General features: G+C 34.7%; 1 protein-coding gene across 12 annotated transcripts in view; it reads left to right on the forward strand.

The window, feature by feature from the left end:
• The window catches only part of KDM4C (lysine demethylase 4C), a 259,501-nt gene that overhangs the window by 53,642 nt on the left and 190,331 nt on the right, over window positions 1–15,528 (forward strand). For all 12 annotated transcript variants that reach the window (XM_065046062.1, XM_065046063.1, XM_065046064.1 and 9 more), the window contains 2 exons: window positions 8,077–8,180; window positions 13,404–13,541. In XM_065046062.1, the coding sequence (XP_064902134.1) occupies window positions 8,077–8,180; window positions 13,404–13,541 (242 nt within the window). The remainder of the gene's footprint in view (window positions 1–8,076; window positions 8,181–13,403; window positions 13,542–15,528) is intronic.

Consider the following 15,528-nt stretch of genomic DNA (forward strand, 5'->3'; position numbering starts at 1 on the left):
GATTTCCCTATATACTGGAGTAACCTATACCACCTCAGGAAGTAGGGAACCCTTGGAGATACATGCTTTCCTACATGGGAGCTTTTGAAGTCACTTCATGTCAACTTAAATAGTTGAAGAAAGTATTATGTTAGAAAACTGTAGCCTGGACGTGCTCAGGCCTCTTATTGCTGATAGTGGTGGCCTAACACAGTAAGAGGAATGAGACATAAAGCATGGGGAGAAGTGGAAATCTCCAAACTCACTGTTTGTCAGAAGCCAATAGGTTATCCTGGTGAAACACTGTCTTAATGCCTGAATGCCAGAGTTGTAATTGGACGGTAGGCTACATGGGTCTTATGACTTCAGTTGTTTGATCCAGAACTGCTGGAAGAAGATAGAATAGAAAGGGCTCTGGCTTGAGCTGCACTGGCACATGTGTATGTACTTTTCTACAGCTGAACCCAGTTCCTTGGGTTCCTATTATATCACATATTGAAGCAGTTGAAGTCAGTAACAAAGCCTAATTAATACATACAGCATATCTTAAGTATATCCTTACAGATCACCATATTTTAAAAAGTTGCCCAGGCACGTTATTGAGTCTTGATATGTGAACATCTGCATGGAAGTCGTCTACTACTGCTATTAGTTGTATGCTCATACAAGTTATAAAGATCTGTGTGGCGAATGGAAAACTACCATCCTTGATGAATCATGTACGATCAAAATTTAATTATTTGTATTTCAGACCTGAGTTTTGAACAGCAAATATCAAATAAAACCTAGAGCCAGATACTGAACAGTGAACATAAAATTTCACGTAGTTGTTTATTCCATTGTATTCTGTGAATGAAACTGGATTTCTGTAGGGAAACTGCATATTCATACAGCGTTTTTTATTGGAACAGTAAAGTAAGATAAGCAAGTTAGTTTCACAGACAACCATCTCTGACATTTCATAAGTTTTCACTAGTTGACTTTAATGTCTCCTGCAATGTTTTTCTGTGAGTATGTTGTTTTCATATCTTTGGTCCAGCTAATAGCTTAGGTTGGAAGTCAGAAGATGATGCTGTAGTTCTTAACAGTAAAGATGGACTTCATGCTCAATTTACTTACTTTACTTACACATTCACCTTTTTTTTTTTTTAAATAATTTTTTGGGAAACTACCTTTTCTGATTATCTATGTGCTGTGGAGGTTAAGATGTCTGTCATCTTATACTTTGCAACTGCTGCCTGCTAAAATACAGTCTGAGTTATACAGTAAGGTATCTTAAGATGAAAATGTAAAGTAAGCCGCATGGCTGCAGTTCACTTTTATAAACATTGGTGAAACATAGTGTAAATGAGATCTTCATACTTAATTAAATGTGTATTAAAATATTTTTAATTATGTTTTTGTATGAGTGCAACATCTGAAGAAAAAAAAAGGTATTTTATTCAAGAAGGTTAGCTCTGTTGGCCAGATGCCCACCAAATTAATCAAATGCTCCTGAATAATTAAAGTAATAAAATAATGCATTAAATATGACAGGTTGTCTAAGTCGAGGCAATAGTTGATATATAAAATTAAAGGAAGGCTAGAATATTTTCCATTATCTTATCTGCACATCACAATTACCACACAGGCTTTTGTGCATGAATGCTTTCATTTTTGCTTTCCATTGAAATCTTGATTGACTGTGGCACCTACAAATATTTTTATCTGCATGACATTAGACTTGCATCTGATAAAGACAACAGTTTGATTTTGCCCTTCAGCTGCTTTCTCATTTATGTAGGGTTTTTTCAATTTTATGTAGACATAAATGTAATAAAAATCTCAAGTGAGCTGTTAACTGCCTTTTTTATACCTCTTACGTTAATCTGTAATACCGTGGTATTCTTAAGCATTTTTTTATTTCATAAAATGAGTTGGAAAATGAAGGGAATAGAAGCAGAGTGGCAAATCAGAAATGACAGTTTGAAGGATTATCAGGATCTTTTAATAGATCATTTAGTTGCAGAAACTGTTTTAGAGGGGAGATGACATCTATATGTGATGTTCAAGTATTTTAAAGAAGAAGCTAAAGTAAAGTTTAATGCATGGTGTTGTTACAAAGATTTTTGTATGGTATATAGTATTAATTAATTCACTTCATGCAGAAGCCATCAACTGTTAAGTATGAAAACAAGTATAAATAGTTGTTAAAATGAAACTTGATGTAGATCTTGTATAACTTCTAAGGGTTTTGAATCTGGAAACTTGAGCAGCTGAAGAACTGAACTTTGTCTCAATTGATAGTTATATGCATGAAGTTAGGAAAGCCTTATCTAAGAGATAATAAACTTAGGGCTGTAATGTATTCATTTGGACATAACAACACTCATATTTCACAGCACTTGCTTCTTGTGTGGCTTGGGTACTCTGTGCTTTGTACAGCATACAAATTGCCATGCTCCTTTCGGGGGACTGTTGGCATACAATCTTATCCTCCTAATTTTTTGTATTTGCAATACAGAAAGTTGAATCAGACTAGTTCAGATCACTGCAAATCAGTTTAAATAAATTATATTAAATTTGTATTTATACTTACTAAAGTAAAATCTAAAAATAAAATGACTAGAAAACTCAGTCCTCCTTTCACCTTTGTCTGTATTCCAAGAGTACTGATAAGTGAATTATGATTATTATTTTGTCTGCTTCAAGTATTTTAAGTGAAGATCTAGATATGTATAAGAAATACCATACCTTTGAGCTTAGTTACATTAACTTGGATTATTTTAAAGTTAAATTACATGAAAGATATTTGCAGTTTAGGGTGTTTTCTTTCTAATGTAAGTTTTAAATTTCTGTATTTTCATATTTTATGTTTTCAGCTATTTTCTAACTAGAAATACAGCACCTCTACTAAAAAATTTCAGGTGAAGAGTATGGAAGTGTAGAAAAAGAGATGGGAATTCTAGCCTCATTCATTGACTGGTCAGAATTTGATTTGAAATTTTCCTAAGAATATTGTTTTTACATGTTTGTGCTTAAATAAGGACTTTATTATTGGCCAAATTGTGATATTCTTGACCATACAAGGTAATATATAGACAATTGCGCTGCTCAAGTCAATGGAACTACTTGCAGAGGTACTCTTTCAGGAATACTGTTGTGATTTGTTCATGTACAATTGTAATTGAACAGTTTAATTGAAAACAGTACGGACACAGTACCATAGATAAGCATTCCAAATATATTTAAAATGCCAATCAACTAATCAACAATTTGATAGAGGGATAGCTATTATGTGATGTGGTCATCTGATATGAGCCATGTGTGTTATACAGGAATGATATTCTCAGGATGAAAAAAAATGAGCCTTCCAGACAGTAGTGCTCAGCGTCCCTCAAGAATTTATAGAGTTGAACTGATTTAAAAATTATCTCTATCCCTGAACTATTGCATGTAGGCTTTGAAAACTTTCAGGGCAGCAATGTCCTCTGTGTGGAATCCTGTCTTCCTGAGACACAGCAGGAATCTGCGTAGTGCCCTCTGCTCCCAGCTTCCCCCAAAGATGAAGAGGCTTGACTTATGTCTAGATTATGGATCATAAAATCAGAAATTCTATGGAAGTGTCATTTTCTCTGGAGGTGAAATAACATTGCCAAGGGCTGTATCTTCACCAGCCCAGTGGTAAAATGGTAACTCAAGAAGTAGTTTTATTTTGTTAGTACAAATAACATTGGTTACCTTGTGTAAGATTATCTTATTTGGGGATATGTTATCTGTCAGAATAGGTATGTACAGTCTTCTGAGAGCATATTTTTGATAGTTAACACAGCCTGAAGACTATGTTTTTGCACACTTTTTGCTGTTATTGCTTGTGTTAACTATATAAGGTTTTTAAATAGCCTATGTGAGACTTGAAGTTTGGTGGATAGATGTACTCCACCTGGAGTTCATGTGCTCACACCCGAACATTTGGCCACCAAATGCTGAATCACATATTTACTTTGTAGACTGTTCTAATTCTGCTCTAGGTGTTGAGAATGTCAGCGTTTCTTTTAAATAGTGGATTGGAGAATTTTCAGCTGAACAGTCTTTTTCTCATGGATGTAAACCAATGAGCAACCTCATTCTGATTCACCCTCATCTTTGATTGTTGCTCATCAGCCCCTGTGAAGTAATTGTTTAGAATTGTTGTTTTGTGTTCTATAATAATTTCCAAGAAGATAAGCAATGTACAGATGGCTAAATATAAGTATTGAGAAGAATTACAGAATAAGTCTGCCACATCTCAGTGTGAGAGCAGAACTCTAAATTACTCTCCCACACCAGTGTGCTTTTAGGTAATTTTTTTAGATCTGCTAAGAAATCCTCCCACAGTGATTTTCTTTCCTGAAAGAAAAGCTTGTGTGACCTCACCTTTAACCTGGGCAGAGCAAAAGACCTGATAAACAGTCTTGTAATGAGCAAATACCACCTTCCTTTCTTCCCTTGTTTATTGAAGGGGAGTTCTTTTGAGAAAATGAGGTGACTGAGACTGGAAAATCTGAGTGTGTGTAAGTGTAGACTTTGACAGAGTCAAAAAATATTTTCATACTAGTACTGAATGTGTGGGCTGTGCTTCGATTTCACTGTGCAGGCTCTGTAACCACAGCAAATGTTCTGTAAATTTTTGTTAATTGAGCAGGTTGTGTTCTTCTGTGGTGTTTGCAGCTTTCTCATCAATGACCTTGCCTTCTGGTTGGGCTTTTTGCGTTTCTGATCTCTTGGAGCTGTAGTGGTGCAACTTACGTTTTGGATATCTGCCTATAATTTGCGTTTTATCGTCAGGTATTGAGCTAATTAAGCATATTGCAGTAGCATAATTTGGTACAAATTTTTTTTTCTTAGGGAAAACACTTCAATCAAACTCTCCCTGCTTTAGAAACGAAGTTTTTTGCTACTTTTCATAGCATTTATTTCCTCAGTCTTAAGTGTCACTTTCAATCACTTTTTTTCACAGTACGTTCCAGTATATTTCTATTGTTATGCTGTTTAGGACTAAGATTTCTTGAAATTTATAAGCTGTAGATTCCAAATGATTATTTTTATTGTCATGTTATAGGCAGTAATTGTGCCAAAACAGTTGAAATTTTGGGCTGGTTTCTTTTAACTCTTTTCATCAGTGAAGCCAAACGTGTGGGATAAAACTTGTGTGACCTTGTGATACAAGTCTATGAACAAAAGTACTACTTCCAAGTACTTCTTTTTGCAACTTATAACATCATTTGCAATTCCAAAAGAGAGTAAGTAATTATGTGCCTGCTGGCGGGGAGAAAAAAGAAAGAATGGTAGATTTGAATAAAATTTGATCTCAGGGCATCTGAGCAAAGTTCCTAGAACACTGATCAGCATGACTGTGGTCTACAATTTTGCTGCTTAAATGCTGCTTAGCCTTATATCCAAGACATTAGGAAAAAATTGTTCTCCCAGGACTTGGGATGCACTAGAAAAAAAAGTACTAAGAATATAACAATTGTAATGTGATCAGCTTAAAATTGTTCTGGAATTGTAGGGTGATTAATGGACAAAAATATAAGACACATAAGCGAGAAGAAATTAAATCCTACGTTACAGAGAATGCTATGTATTCTGGAAAACTGTTGAGATTTCATCTTTTTATCCTCAAGTCATTACAAATATTTAGATGGTTAATTGATTGAAGGTCAGTGTGCTTGTTTTTTAATGTTTGAGCAGTGAACATGTTGTTCCAAGAGTGAAACTGCTTCTGTGACTGACAAACTAACATTTACATGAGAAGAACAACTTGTGCAAATGCGGTAAAAAGGTCATAGAAAGCCCTTTTGCAAGTTAAATGTCCTGTGCTAATTATGTGTCCACTAAAATTTATCAGTCTGGATCTCTCTCAAAGATCTTTTGTGTTCTTCAGACATAAAATGTCATTTTATACAGAAATAAATCAAAATGAATCAAAAGTATTCTTTTTGAATCAGTATTACTGCAGTCATGAAGGAGACATCGTGAAGAGCTGGCAATGTATTGTCTTCAGTATCAAGTTCTTAGTAAAATATACCTTTTTTAATACTGTTTTCTTCACTTCGAGTTCTGTCCATATTTCTCAGGTAGTTCTCCTGCATAACAGAATAGGATTATGTATGTTTTCATTGTTACCAGAAAAAAAGTAATCATTTTAAAATGGCTATGTATTTGGATTTTCTTGCCATATGAATTTTGCCTAAGTTTATTATACAAATAATTTTGGGGAATCCTTTTTACTCAATGTAATGATCGTATACTTTTTTTTTTTTTTTAACAGTAGAGTCAGGCCAATTCATACTGCAGTAAAGACTTAGGATGCATAATTTCCTCCTGCATGTTTTACAAGAGGGCTGCGATGAAGCCATATACCTAGCAGTGAGAACTTGCTCTTAAGAGTCTAAGACAAGGAGCCAGCACTTCTTGTTTCAGCTTCTTGTTTGCTTGATTTTTATCCTCTGGAACTCCTAGCGGTAGTGAACTCTTTTGTGCCTCAGTTCTGTTTTTTGAAAATTAAGATAAATTTTTATAAACAATTACTCTTTTTAATAGCCTTTTTATTTTTTTTTTCTTTTTAGCAGTAGCCTGCTGATCTTTGTGAAATCTCTGAAATCACTTGAGAATAAATGACATACAGTACAGTCAATTGTTGATGTTAAGTTTTGGTGACACTGAAAAATATACTCTATGGCAGAAAGCAAAATGAATAAACTTGAACTTCAAAGAAAGGGATTACTTTCAAATGTTATGCCCTTGATACAGTAAAGTTATTATCTAGTTATTAAACTGTTTACATGTTGTCCAATACTGCTAAATGTATTGATTGCAGTTACTCATAGTACATCCCACGGTGATTCTTGCTAATGGCCTGATGCAAACACTGAAAAGACTGTAAAGATAAATAATAATAATTGTTTTTATAATAATAAAGACTTTCTAATCTTTGCTGATTAGTGAGTTAATTGTTCCCCTTTGTCAGCCTAGTTCTACTGATGCTAGTGCTGTAACTCTGTGCGGCTTCTGTGAGACTGCATACCTCTGGTGTTCCTCTTGGCTCCAAGAAGGACGTGTTTGTCTCAGAGCAAGTAATACACCTGCCCTTAAGTGCAAGAGAGATTGAAAGCAAGTATTCGGAGAAAGTACTAGAGGATTAGGTGGCTTTCACTCAATTTTCCTCCCACTTTTCAATCTGGTGTTTTCAGGAGCTTCTTGCTTTAATTAACTACTAGGCCTTTTCATTTGTTTTACTGTTTGTAGGAATTGTATTTTCAGTTTCTGAGAGTGTTAAGTGTTCTCTGGAATGGAATCTGGAAGGAGGTCAGGAAGGACTAAGCTACTGATGTTCTGAAAACTTTGCCCCTCCTTCTCCTGTCATTTTCCTTGAAATATAGTGGTTTCTTACTGTAATATAGTTAGGTTGAAGGGAAAATAACTTGATATTTACACTTCAGACAAGGAAAGGTTGGCTAGCTTATTTGAACTGTAGCTGAGCTGCTGTTCACCTTCTGATTAGAGGGTCAAACACCAGAATTTAATAACACTGAAACCTAGTCCTTAATTTTTCACTTTCCCCCTCGTTAATTTATCTCTGTGTTCTCATCAACTGGTTTATATAATTATTTAGTGAACTCTGAAGTGCTTATGGAGTGGTACATAAGTAATCATGGACAGCAGGCTCTGTTCATAGAAATCAAGAGAATGTTTAAAGAGGCAAAAAACCCCCACCTGTTTTGAGTTTTACCAGACATCTCTGTGAAAGTAGCTACATTTTCTAAGCTTTTCAAGAGAAAGTTGTGTATGTTTTCTGTATAGATGGTTTGGAAGGGCTAGGTAAACTTAGTCCTTGTGGAATCCTTTTAAATGTATATACTACAGTTGATTTTCATGTGTACAAGGGTTGCAGAATTAATGTTAACATACAAAAAAACCAGCATTTGATTCTTATACAAATCTGTCAGAATCTCGCAAGGATGTGGTAAAAAATCCTAAAACAAATTTAAACAGTATTATATGTTGTAAAATATAACAAAAATTCCTACTCTTTTAAACTAAAATATATCAGTTTTGCTTATTTTGCCTTATTAGGGTTCTTCCCAAGCAGTTCTCAAGGATGTGATGCTTTTCTTCGCCACAAGATGACTCTGATTTCTCCATCAATATTGAAGAAGTATGGAATTCCTTTTGACAAGGTACAGTAGTGTTTGTTTTTAAACTGTGCATTCATAGATTGAAATAGTGTGATTGCTGTAGGGACGGTAAAGTTGAGACAGAATTATTGTTTGTATTTTTTTTTTAAGGCACCTACTCTATGAAAAAATGAAAAGAAGTGCTTTTAGAATTAGGGCTTTTACATGGTTTAGCTTGGAATTTTCAAGCAGAAAACAATTGTAGCCACCATAATCTTTAGCCTAAAAGCTTCTGTGATTTTTAAGACACTAACAATATTTTTTATTTTTGGATGTGATTTCTCTTTTGACTGAAACACTTCTTAAATATCTATATTAGTTCAAGTTGTAAACCAAAATTTTAAAATAAATGTTTCATTTCTGTATGTCTGTATATTGTTTTCCTGATGCAATTAAATGTAACTTTATCAGTACTATGATCAACAAACTTTCAGGTTGAATAAAATAAAAAGAACTGTTACTTGATTTAAAATATGTTTATTTTTAAAGCTGTAACATATTAGCAAAGAGTAAATAATAATTTTGTGCTGTGCTGCTAGGTAGAGGGAGACTGGACACATGAAAAGACCATTACATAAGTAGAAAGTGGGAAGGAAAATTTGCTTTCTTTTTTATGGGTGAATTTAATGCATAGCTGCTTTCAAAAACATCTGATGTATTTAGTTTCTTCTTCTTTCCTACAAGATTTTTTACCTATTTGTTTTCCATTTGAGCTTCCTATAGGTGCCAGCTAATAAAAACATTGCTACTGCACTGCTTTTTCTTTAAGTATATTTGTACTATATCCTGAACGCTTTGCAATTTCTAAATTTCTAAATTCAAGAGCTTTGTAAGCCTACTCAGAAGAGTAGAGCTTGATGCAGAATGTCCCGTGCCCGTACATCTGTTTTTATTATAGTCAGTTTTTAAAAGCCTTTTGATTGTTAAGGCGTTGTGGTTCTTGGTTTCTCACCACACAGACTGTTTTAAGGGGCTCAGAAGAACCAGCCAATACATACTTCTCACTCTGTTCCTGCTAGAGTGTAGTCCTGTAGACTGCCCTTGCCATGCTCCTTGTTTACTATTGTGGTTTCTGTTTTAGTATATGTGTTTGTTTACTGATATCATGTGGGCCTGTGTATACAAATGTAGCTTATCATGTTCCCTGGACTAGAACGTAGGATAATGTGTTTTTTTGTCTGTTCCAGTTGATATTGTTGTAGCAGGATGAAACCTAGTTAATGTTTTCATGTATAGTATTGCCATGTTTTAACTCTGTCAGGCAGCTGAGCACCACACACCTGCTTGCTCACTCATCCCTGTGCAAAGATGGGGAGAATCAGAAGGGTAAAAGTGAGAAAACTTGTGGCTTTTAGTAAAAACACAGTTTAATAGGTAAAGCAAAAACTGCACATGCAAGTGAAGCGAAAGATGCAATTAATTCACTCGTTCCCATGGGCAGGCAGGTGTTCAGCCATCTCCGGGAGGGCAGGCACAAATCCAAAATATAGCCCCATAAAGCTGCTATGAAGAAATGTAATTCTATCCCAGCTAAAACCAGTACCGAGTATATTGGAAAATGTAATATTAAAACACACAAAATAATTTAAGTGAATCAATACAAAACCTTATGATCTTAGAATTTATAGGATGATATTATGGTATATTATACTTTGTTGGTGAGGTACTGCCACCTGAAATTAATGCATTATTGAAGATGTAAATATAATTGGAGAGAGAATATGTCTTTAAAGATATTTTACAACAGAAATTTATCAACAGTTCAAGAGGTTCTTGATCTCTCCTGAAAATAGTATTTTACAGCAAAATGAAAAATCACACAAGCATTTACACACCAATAATGCATGTCTAAACTTCAGTAATTAGGGTCTACAACAACAATAGTGATCAATAGCACTACTACTAATAAGCGGCACAAACTGGTACTGCAAATTACATGAAATGCTTCTAGTAAAACTGCGCGGGTGCAAAGAAGGTTGCTTGATAAGAAGAACCTTCTGAGAAATACAGCGTTACTGTTAAGGCGAAGAAACCAAAGTGAGGCAGACATTCAGGTGGGATGAAGCGACTGATTTGTTGTATGCCTTTGGAATATCGCTTCACTTTTCATGCTTAAATCAACCTCTGTATAAAATTGAAGAAGTGTAGGCGTTTAGAATGATACTGCCTGTCTCAGATAGCAAACTTTTTTCAATAAATTACTCATTTAAGAAGTAGTTTGTTTTCTGAATGATATATTATCATATGGAAATGTAGTTGCAGAGTTCAGTTCTTGTAATATGTAGGTAAATACTGACTCCCTTCATAGCCTTGTGCTTTATCATGAAGTGTCAGATGAAACCTTCCAAACTGGAAGGTTTTATAACTAGATTTATAGTTTTGATTTACAGAACATTACTCTGAATAGTATAATTTTCAATGGTTCATGTTTAAAGTAGCATATTACAGAATGCCAGCGTATTTGTTTTCAGTACCACACATTTGAATTGGTAAGGGAGTTGATGTTCTTATTTCAGTGTCTTCATTATTCCTGTATTCTAATTTAAAAAAAAAAAAGGTGCTAGAAATAGTTAAATATTTAAGTTTAGTTTTGTCACCTAGTCTTCGGAGGAAGCAGACTGTACCCGAGAGTAATTGTAATTAATGGGATTCAGTGAGAAAGTGAATAGAGAGAACCAGGCTGTGATCATTCATGGCTCAAAGTGATAGAAGTGGAAATATGCTGAATGCTGATAAGTCAGCCTACGCCTACCAGGTGGCAGCTGAACTGCTGCTCATTGCAATAGAACACCTGCTAAACTGTCAGCAGTGGGAGGGTGTATTGAGATAAATTTTGGAATTGTTAGCATTGAGAATAATCTTTCTTAAACATTCCCACAGCAATTGTTGGAGTGCTACTGTAGCAGTTATAGTATATGCACCTGCATGAGCATTTGCATGTATAAACTGAATATGAACCCACAAAAATTAACCTTGCAAAATGCAGATTCAAAATGTAAGATCCAATTTTATTCTTTAGCTCTGTTAGTTAAATATATTTTTATTTTTTCCTATCTTTCCCTCATTCCATAATAAAATCAGAAATATATATCTTGAAGTGCTCTTCCAGTGTGTTTGTTCGGGCATCAAGCAAATAAACCCCAGACATACAAAGAATTCATAAAACTGTAAGGTGAGAATTTTGAGGGAGAAGAAGGGGGGATTCTAAAAGCGGAAACTGAATGTAAGAAAACTTTGCCAGCAAAAAGCTGAGATTTAAGACATGACATGTTAATCAGAAAACTGTTTGGAGTTGTGAGTTTTAATTTTTATGATTTTTTTTTTTTTTTAAATATAAATCTCCCTTTTTGCAATTTGAAATCATAAGTGTATTTCCCCAAAAGGAGTCATATTTGTACTTCCAGTTTTTCTTTGTGTACTGCTTGTGCAAAGCATTGTCGCACAATGAAAACAGCCTATTTAATCTCTAAGAAGTCTCTTGTTTTCCTGTAATCAGCAAATGCATCTTATTGAATGCATCTTATCAGTCATTGCTCGTATTATTTGCTTCATTTAAATGGATCCGCTTGCTTTTTAGTGGGTCTGCCATCTCATGTCTGTTTCATGTCAAAAGTTATATCAGAGTATGGGGAATCTTTTTTAATTCTTTACTTCTGAATCTTCTAGTTTATTTTTTTAAATCTTATCAGGTAGTTCAGAAGACAGTGTGCCATTTCTAGTCTCTGACGAGATTGTCCTTGTTACAGTCTTTGGTGGTCTGATTTTAAGAGATTAAAGCTGTCTCTGAGTGCAAAGAATATTAGTAAATAAAAAGAGCTGGTGTCTCTCCTTTCTTCATGTCCAGAGGAGAAGATGAGCAGTCCATCCCAGTACATGAAGATGAGATTACTCTCTTGAAAGAGAATATCCTGACTAATGATTTATTTACCTTACCTCACTTTTTTGTAGTTTACTCCAGAAGCCTTTTATATCTGATATATCTTTTTGATAACTACTAGGAATTTGGCTTCTGTTCTGCTATACAAAATATAATTACTATGGCAGTGACTTCTAAAATTTTGTGCTCTTTTGTCTCATTTTTTGTTCCCCTGCCTTCTATAATTCCTTGTTGAGTCACTGACCTCAGTACACTTTTGGTTGCTTTTCACTGTACTTGCAAAGAGCAGAGCGGCCCTTTGGAACTACCCTCACTCATTCTCAAAAGTAATGTAAGGGCTTAACTGTGGTCAAGCTTCTCCTCTTTTAGAATCTTCTTCGAGGCCCCTTGTCCTCTAGGTATTTTGAATTCTGGCTATCAGTGGTACCAGACTCCTTCTGCTCTCTTAAATTGTGCTTAAAGAGAAAGAGGAGAAGGACGGGGCAGATTAAAATTTGTTTCAATGTGATGTTTTAATGGCTCTACGTTGAGACATTCTGCACGTCATTTCCAAACCATGAATCCCCTTGGCGTTAATAGTTCTAAGGCTGAAGAATCGGTGCAGGCCAATTGTTGCTAATTCTGCTTCCTCCTTTCCTATCCAAAATGATTTAAAGGTATTGCCTGAGGAGATCCAAATGTACCCACTGTGTTCCTTTGGGATGAACAACATTGTTTTCTCTAGCCGCTAAGGCTCATTATCTTAGAGTTTCTTCTACTTAATGCTTGATCATCAATATTAAGTAACTTAAAAGGCAAATCAGGCCTCAGTCATAGGTCTTCAGACCATGGTTTTTGAAATGGGTGAGTATGGGAGAGAAGAGTGAGAGTAAGCTCTCTCTCCAGTCTTTCCAAGAAACGTTCTGGTGCTGTTCTAGAGGAACATCTTCAGCCCGATGGACAGAATTCTTCAGATTAATTTGTACTACCATTTAGGGATTACAACTGTGGGTATTTTGCTCCAGCCTGTCTCTCCTTCATCTCGGGGAGACTGATATGTTTTTTTGCACTGTTTCTTCTAGCTCCATGTACTTCCAGGTTTCATTACCAGGGAACTCCTGCTCCAAGATTATCTTTTTTGAATTTGTAAAGTAGTACATGTAGCTATGTATTTTATAGTAAGCAATATTGTCTCAAGTATACTATTGCTGCTTGCATTAAATAGCAACTGTATGCAAGGAAAGAAAAAGTCTTTCTTTCTAGATAGTTGCAAAGGCAAATATAATTTTCATTGCTTCAGGAGCAGAAGTGCTTTTGTCATTACAAAAAATGACTCACTTTGAGTTTTTTGTTTTGTTTTTATGCTATAGGTTACACAAGAGGCAGGAGAATTTATGATCACTTTCCCATATGGATACCACGCAGGATTTAACCATGGTTTTAACTGTGCGGAGTCAACAAACTTTGCCACCATCCGATGGATTGATTATGGAAAAGCAGCAAAGCTGGTAAGCCTTATTGCAGAAAATTGATGCATAAGGAATTCTTTCCTGTTGCTACTTCTTTGTGAGAATCTATGAGAAAGGAAGAACTATTAGATCAGGTAGTACCTTATACTGCCACTGAAGTTTTATTTATAGTTATTCTTTTCCTAGTGGGTACTCCAGCACTGTGGATTCCTCTCAGTAGTGAGGTTTTTTACAGCTTAATGTATATATTGTTCTTCAGAACCAGATCTGTTTATGGATATTTTTAAGCAGAGGTTACATATACTGATACATATGCACATATATGTGAAGACAACTGATTTCTACTTTTAAACCTCTTCTAAGTTCTACTGTTTGTGAAAGCACTTTATTTAAGCTAGGAATTTTGATACGTGGAAAGAAGAAACATACATAATTAAACTGTAAACAAAGTTAAATGAAACAAGTTCAACTTTCTCATGAGGTGTGTTTTACTAAGATATTTCAGGTTTTATGTGGAATGCATTTTTTGCTTATTTTCATGTACAACGTGTGAGTAAATACACAAAATCAAGAAAGTGCAATTTGTTACCATTTTTCAATATTCCGTGATTTTTCTCAGAGTTATGGCTTATGTAAGATTTGCTTAGTATGCTTCCGAAAATGTTTAAGTTAGAGGCATTTTCTGCATTGACTTGTCTGTTATTGAAAAAACCCTTTTCAGTAGTAATTTGCTAAGTATGTTATCTAATAAGATGACATGAAATAAAGAGCAAAATCAGATATGCAGGTTTAACAATAACATAGTGATTGTGAACTCTGATTAAACACTTGAGATTGGAATACCATCTTGAGAAAGTTCTCAAATAGTGGAAATTTATTATTCTAGGTACTATTGCTTATTATTGTTAGTGAGATAGAGTATGCTTCAAAGGGAAAAAGTTTGTAAATATTTTTTTTCCATGTGCTTCCACTAGCAGTAGTGGAAGTATTGAAAACATCAGGATCCATCTAATGCATTCAGGCTGGTCTTTATGTGTAATGGGAAAGCTGTGTTTTTAATAGCAAACAGATAAGGTGTTGGCTGTAAAGTTAGTTAAAAAATATATATATATATGCATTTGATAGTTTGGAATGTCTGTTGGTAGTACAGTGAAACGAAGTTGAGAGTAAAATGAACATGGACACATATGAGTTGATTGTGGCAGTTAAAATTGTCCTGGATTTTAAAAGGTATGAATACGCTACAGCTCTAAAAGTCATTCAGCTGAACTTCAAGAATGGCAGACTTTCGTCTTTGCATACAGCAAAGCTGAGACAGTGATACCTGCAGCTACATCCCTTTCAGTGTACAGGCTTCATATTTCTAATGTTTTAAAAAAATGGTGTACCATTGGGTGTGCAGCTGCCCCAGTACAAACTATGTAATGGTTTAGGCCTCCAGCGTGCCTCTCAGTTATTGTATTATACTGTAAACTTAATGTCAAGTTTAAATTCAGCAGAGTTACAAAATGATTTTTTAAAGCTAATGAAATTGTATTCCTTTACATAATTTCAAAAGTGATTCTGAAATTACGAATATTTAGCTAGGGAGTCATGGCATATACACTCTAAACACAAGTCTATTTAGTTAAAATTCTCTAGTGTATGGATAAAACTTTAATCTTAGGACACTGAATTCTATGCCATGTTGTTATTGCGCAAAGGAGCAGTATTGCGCATGTATAGTTTAAGAAATTAGAGGAGCTCTGTGCTGTCTGCAGTTGAATTTAAATGTCTGAAAAGTTTCAAAGTGGCAGCTGTCTAGTCTCCATCTATATGTCTAGTCTCCATCTATAGAGAAATTTTAGATACCTTTGTTAAAAGTGAACTCCAGTTTCATTGGCAAATGGTCAGTATTACTTGCGTACAGGAATGAAAACTAAAATTTATTTTTCTTTTAAAATGAAAAAGAACTCGTGCTAGGAAGTGCTAATAGTAGGATTAGTAGGATTTTAAAATATTTTTAAATGGGAATGTGTAAGAAGAG

The sequence above is a fragment of the Columba livia genome, chromosome Z (assembly GCF_036013475.1).
Source record: "Columba livia isolate bColLiv1 breed racing homer chromosome Z, bColLiv1.pat.W.v2, whole genome shotgun sequence".
Lineage (NCBI taxonomy): Eukaryota > Metazoa > Chordata > Aves > Columbiformes > Columbidae > Columba > Columba livia.